The 5,836-nt window shown below is 36.3% G+C and overlaps 1 protein-coding gene across 1 annotated transcript in view; it reads left to right on the forward strand.

Annotated features, from left to right (window-relative positions):
• The window catches only part of LOC108523235 (dynein heavy chain 7, axonemal-like), a gene marked incomplete at its 5' end in the record, with an annotated part of 190,324 nt that overhangs the window by 162,662 nt on the left and 21,826 nt on the right, over window positions 1-5,836 (forward strand). Inside the window, 2 exon segments of the mRNA XM_017863753.1 lie at window positions 736-873; window positions 4,825-5,055. Coding sequence (XP_017719242.1) covers window positions 736-873; window positions 4,825-5,055 — 369 coding nt within the window.

The raw sequence follows: 5,836 nt of genomic DNA on the forward strand, positions 1-5,836 counted from the left end.
ATAATAGAATTTTAAATAATTTTACTTTTTTGAATTGAGTGGATTTTTTACAGTAAGAGTAAACAGAATAATCACAGTAAATCAGAAAGAAATATTTTTATTGTGATAAGAATAGTCATCAGCAAAATACACAAAAGATTTCTCTGTAGGTAATTTCTAAATGAAGTTACCAGGATTCCCCTCCCCCATTAAAAAACCCATTCCAATTGAATGGTACATTTTCTTTTTCTCTGTAAATATGTTCTTCTTTTTTTTTTTCCTTTTTTTTTTTCTTGAGATGGAATTTCGCTGTTCTTGCCCAGGCTGGAGTGTAATGGTGCAATCTCGGCTCACCACAACCTCTGTCTCCCGGGTTCAAGTGATGCTCCTGTCTCAGCCTTCTGAGTAGTTGGGATCACAGGCGTGTGCCACCATGCCTGGCTAATTTTGTATTTTTAGTAGAGATGGGGTTTCTCCATGTTGGTTAGGCTGGTCTCAAACTCCGGACCTCAGATAATCCACCCACCTTGGCCTCCCAAAGTGCTGAGATTACAGGCGTGAGCCATCACACCTGGCTGCTCATATTTTCTTTTTAAACTTTGGCCCAGGCTGAAAGAAAGTGAAAGCACTCAATGTCCAGTGTCACAGGCCTATCCAGTCAATAGCTTGAGTATTGAAAACTGCCTCTTTTCTGTGAAAAGTTCTAGAATGTAATTGATTTCTAACCTCCCGACTTCTTGTTATTCATCTCTGCAGCACAAAAGCTACATCGAATACACAAAGACTCTGCCACTGACCCCAGCACCAGAAATCTTTGGGATGAATGCCAATGCAGATATCACTAAGGATCAGTCAGAAACTCAACTGCTATTTGATAACATTCTTCTTACACAGGTGTGTGATCTGTATAGGAGCTAGCTAGCTTCTGAGGCCTGGAAGGATGCTTCCCAGGCACATGTGCCAACACTGAACAGGCTTCCTTACACAGTTCTGTTCAAGTGGAGAAACATTTAAAGGAAAAGACAAAAATACATAACCTAAATAAGGATTTGAACACTAAGTACATGAAATTATGGGTTTTTTTATTTCATCAATTTTTTGGGGGGAACCAAGACATATTCTTTAAGTATCATTCTGCTTCTAGGAGTTTCATTTTGCCTTTCTTGCCCTACCTAAATACATCATACATTGTGTCCCTTTTAAATGTATTTAAAGAGGAAGAAGAATTTCAAAGATACTTGGGAAGCAGTTTGATGAGAGAATTCATCTAAAATTGTACCTATTTTATTTTCCAGTCCCCTAGTATTTCAACAGTTGTTCTAGAACATTTAACCTGATTTACATGGACACAGTTTCATTCACACTAATATTTTATCAGATTTATATTAGTATAACATTTAAAATATAGTTGCAATAGTAAGTACAAAATGAATTTAAAAGGGTAGGAGAAGAATTTGTAGACGCAGCTCTCCTGGAGAGTGCGTAAGCGTATTGGGGTGTGGGAAAGCAATCTGCAAAGACACCAAAATTTAGCTGCCATGAACACAGGTCAGTTCATTTTAATGAAAAACATTTGCTAATCTTGCTTGTCTATTAAGAGATAGATTGGGTTTATCACAATTCAGAGGTAAAGATACCAGAACTGCAGAGCTTGGAGAGCAAGTTCATGATGACAAGACTTTTTGTATTTAACTAATTTATCTTGGAAGAAATAAAAGAGGAAGCTATCTTGTATTGTTATTCCTTTAAAAAATATGCTCCGTTGTTAATTTAATTTGTTTTTGAAAGGAAATCAGTCCAAATGGCAAGAGTTCCCATAATGATTCAATAAAATTTTGATGAATTAAGGAAGAATAATCAGTCATGCAAGTTATCATATTAACTGAATTGTAACTAATCTTTTTTTATGGCATCTCAGAGTAAAAATGACAACAGTTAATACTTTTGTATAGTGCTTACTTTGTGCTAGTGCTGTTCTAAGTGCTATTATGTATAACAATGCAATGCTAAAGACAATCCTATGAAGTAGGGTCTAACTATTACTATTCCCATTTTACAGTGAGAAAAGTGAGGCACAGAAAGATTAAGTAGTTTGCCTAAAGTCAGCTAGTATGATTTCAAATCAGGACTCAAAACCAAGCAGTCTGGCTCCTACCAGTTTGGCTTTGGAATCTTGTGTTCTAAACCACTATGCCATATTCTCTTTCCAGATTCTGAAAGTGGGATGAGAACTAGAAGGCAGACAGCCAGAGATTCTTAAAAAGCTAAAAATTAGAAGGATAATGTTGTGTGCTATTACTAACGAAGAGTCCATGCAACTCCTATCTCCGGTCTACTCTACTATGACATTTTCTAATAAGGGGAAAGGAACAAAGACTGTTTTTACATCCATTTTAGATATTGATAGCACTAAAATCAGTTATTGCCTGGGCATAAAAGTATATGTGCAAACATGAATGAGTAGCTCTTTAGGAGCATTAGATTGCATGTAATACACAAGAGTCTGACAGCAGGACATTTACAGTGTCTTTTGGCTTTACTTAAACTTGATGAGGAGTGCCACATTACAGCATATGTAAAACAGTGGGGTCATTCCAACAGAAAATGACTCCGAAACAAACAAATACTTTTAAATACACAAGGGGTATCTTTTCAGCATATAATTAAACAATCTCTTACAATCCTCAAACTCAGGTTGGCAAGTACAGTTACAGTAATGGGTAAGCAGTGGTTCAGTGGTTCTAGATTGGGTTTATCACAATTCAGAGGTAAAGAGACCAGAACTGCAGAGCTTGGAGAGCAAGTTAATGATGACAAGACTTTTTGTATTTAACTAATTTATCTTGGAAAAAATAAAAGAGGAAGCTATCAGAGCGAAGAAGTTTGCTTGTGCAGAGCTCCTGTGCTTGTGGTTAATGGCCACACACTATTTAGAATAGGAAAATTGTTTCAACTGAGAATATTATAAAACTAGATAATAGTCTAGGATCTCTGAAAAGGTTAAACTTTCTGATGTCTCTGAAAATGAATTCCACTTATCTTTCAGAGGAAAATAACCCTTAGAAGAGTCCAGATGTTATTTGTGATAACTCTAAAGAAAGATGGTAAAGAGGAAAAAGCTAAGATAAATAATTATAAATAAATAGGACCCAATTGCTCTTAATTCTCAGTATCAGTTGGATATTACTTTCAAAAACCTATTACCCAATCATGTGATCTTTGTGTATGAGAAATAGGGAAAGGGAATGTTTGTGTTACTAAATTTTTTTTTACATTTTTTGAAGAACTATAGACCTGGATTTGGCTTTTTTGTGGAGGCACAGCTCTTGTTAGAATATGGGAATATTTTAATGAGTTTTTACTGCCTTTTATGCACACCAAAATACTACTGGAAATCAGCATATGATTCTTTAAATATAATGGAATTAGATATTTCATTAGTTTTAGCCAAATACTCACTTTTTGTTTTCTATGATTTGTTTTTTATATTTTGTTTTAAACCTGGTACTATGGAATCATAATAAAGGATTATTATATGAGAATCTCTTTTTTTTAATAGCACATAGTTAAAACGTACCAACATGTAATTATTTTATTGTGTAACTGTATAGGATATTATGGTGCTATGTGGTAAGTAGTGTTAAAAGTCACAGTAGAGGCCGGCTGCGGTGGCTCACACCTATAATCCCAGCACTTTGGGAGGCCAAGGCAGGCAGATCACCTGAGGCCAGGAGTTCGAGACCAGCCTGGCCAACATGGTGAAACCCCATCTCTACTAAAAATACAAAAATTAGCCAGGTGTGGTAGCTGGCGCCTATAATCCCAGCTATTTGGGAGACCGAAGCAGGAGAAGTGCTTTAACCCGGGAGGCAGAGGTTGCAGTGAACGGAAATCATGCCACTGCACTCCAGCCTGGGCAACAGAATGAGACTCCATCTCAAAAGAAAAAAAAAAGAAAAAGAGTAGAAACTTAGGTAAAAATAATTAATATTAAAAAAAGAAAATAGTTAATATTTTCAGAATCAATTTTGAGTATGCTAATATTTATAGTATAGAAACCAGGAAACATAATCTAAAAAATAAGACTTAAACACAATTTCCTTGGACTGGTAAAACATTAGATATATTTATTTATATTCTAATAGTACCTGTTTTCTCTCAACACACACCCCATATTCATTTGTCCTGAGGATTTAATTTTTTTCCAGAAAATATAGATTCATTTACACAATGTCACCATAAATATAAAAAACAAAAATGGAACTGAAATTCTCCTTCCTTGCTTCCAATGTGAATCACTAAAGTCCGTCTTTCCTCCATAACTCTTCCAGCTGCTTGGAGATGAGCTTATTTTCTTTGTTCTCCTGGTTCAAGGAGAAAACTATATCTCTGCTTTTGGCAACCAGTAGACACCACAGTTATTAGCAAATATATTTTGTGGCCTGCTTTCTCAAAGCAAGATGAGCTTTCCCCCATCTGGGTTTTAATGCCCACCATCGCTTGGCCACTCCACCAATGCAATGCTTTTTCTTCCACTATCTGCAGCATCTGCAACTCCCCCTGTACCCAGGCAGCCAAGCATACAGCTTATTTGCTTTCTGCAGATCCTCGTTTGCCTCTGAACACATTACATGCCCTTATTCCTCCTCTCTAATAATAGTTTTCCCTTGAAAATCTATCCTCCTGCCTGTTATCATCACTTTAATAAATTTTGTGTAGAGAGGGATCATGGATAAAATAGAGAACAATGTTCTTTCTTATAAAGATTTACCTTAGGATTTTTCATATTCTGCTATTCTTAGACCTTTATGAGGATTTTTGAGTTATAGTTTGGATTCTTCATAGTCTCGTTCAGCAGGTGCCGGTGCAAAATCATCAGATGAAGTAGTGAATGAGGTTGCTAGTGACATCTTGGGCAAACTTCCAAACAACTTCGACATCGAGGCTGCCATGAGGAGATACCCAACAACTTATACTCAGAGCATGAATACTGTACTTGTCCAAGAGATGGGACGGTTCAATAGGTTACTGAAGACCATAAGAGATTCATGTATAAATATTCAAAAAGCAATCAAGGTAAGGTGAAAAACACCAAAAAAATCCATTAAATTATATGCAGCATTCATTTATTTAGCAAATATTTGTTTAGCGCAAATATTTGGCACAAATACTGTGTAAGCACTATTTTGGGTTCTGAGGATAGATAAGATTAGAAAATAATTCTTGCCCTTGAGGAGCTTATAGACTTCTGAGAGTGAGAGTTAATAAACAGGGAAACAAGTATAGAGGATGTTAGATAGGGATAGGACCCTGGATTGGATATATGCTAAGGAGACACAATGTGGTAAGGAATGAGCCCTTGCCCTCATAAAGCACATTTTTTCATTTATTATTATTATTATTTTTTTAGAGATGGGGTCTCACCCAGGCTGGAGTATAGTGATGTGATTACTGCTCACTGCAGCCTTGAACCCCTGGGCTCAAGGGATTCATTTGCCTAACCTTCCTGAGTAGCTGGGACTAGAGGTGTGAGCCACCAAACCTGGCTAATTTATTTTATTTTATTTTAAATTTTTTAGAGAGATGGGGTCTTGCCATCCTGCTCAGGCTGGTTTTGAACTCCTGGGCTCAAGTGATACTCCTGCCTTGGCCTCCCAAAGTGCAGGGATTATAGGTGTGAGCCACCAACTCCTGGCCCAAGCTCAAATTTTAGTGAAGAAGGCAAACTGAAAAGGTATTCTTGTTTTTAGAAAGTATACCTTAAAGTATTGAGATAAAGGGGTATAAGCAAGCACTATTCTCAAATAATTCAGAAAACATTTATATATGGGTGTATATATATATCTTTATATACTAT

The sequence above is a fragment of the Rhinopithecus bieti genome, unplaced genomic scaffold (genome assembly GCF_001698545.2).
Source record: "Rhinopithecus bieti isolate Rb0 unplaced genomic scaffold, ASM169854v2 scaffold_64265, whole genome shotgun sequence".
In the NCBI taxonomy this organism is placed as follows: Eukaryota; Metazoa; Chordata; class Mammalia; order Primates; family Cercopithecidae; genus Rhinopithecus; species Rhinopithecus bieti.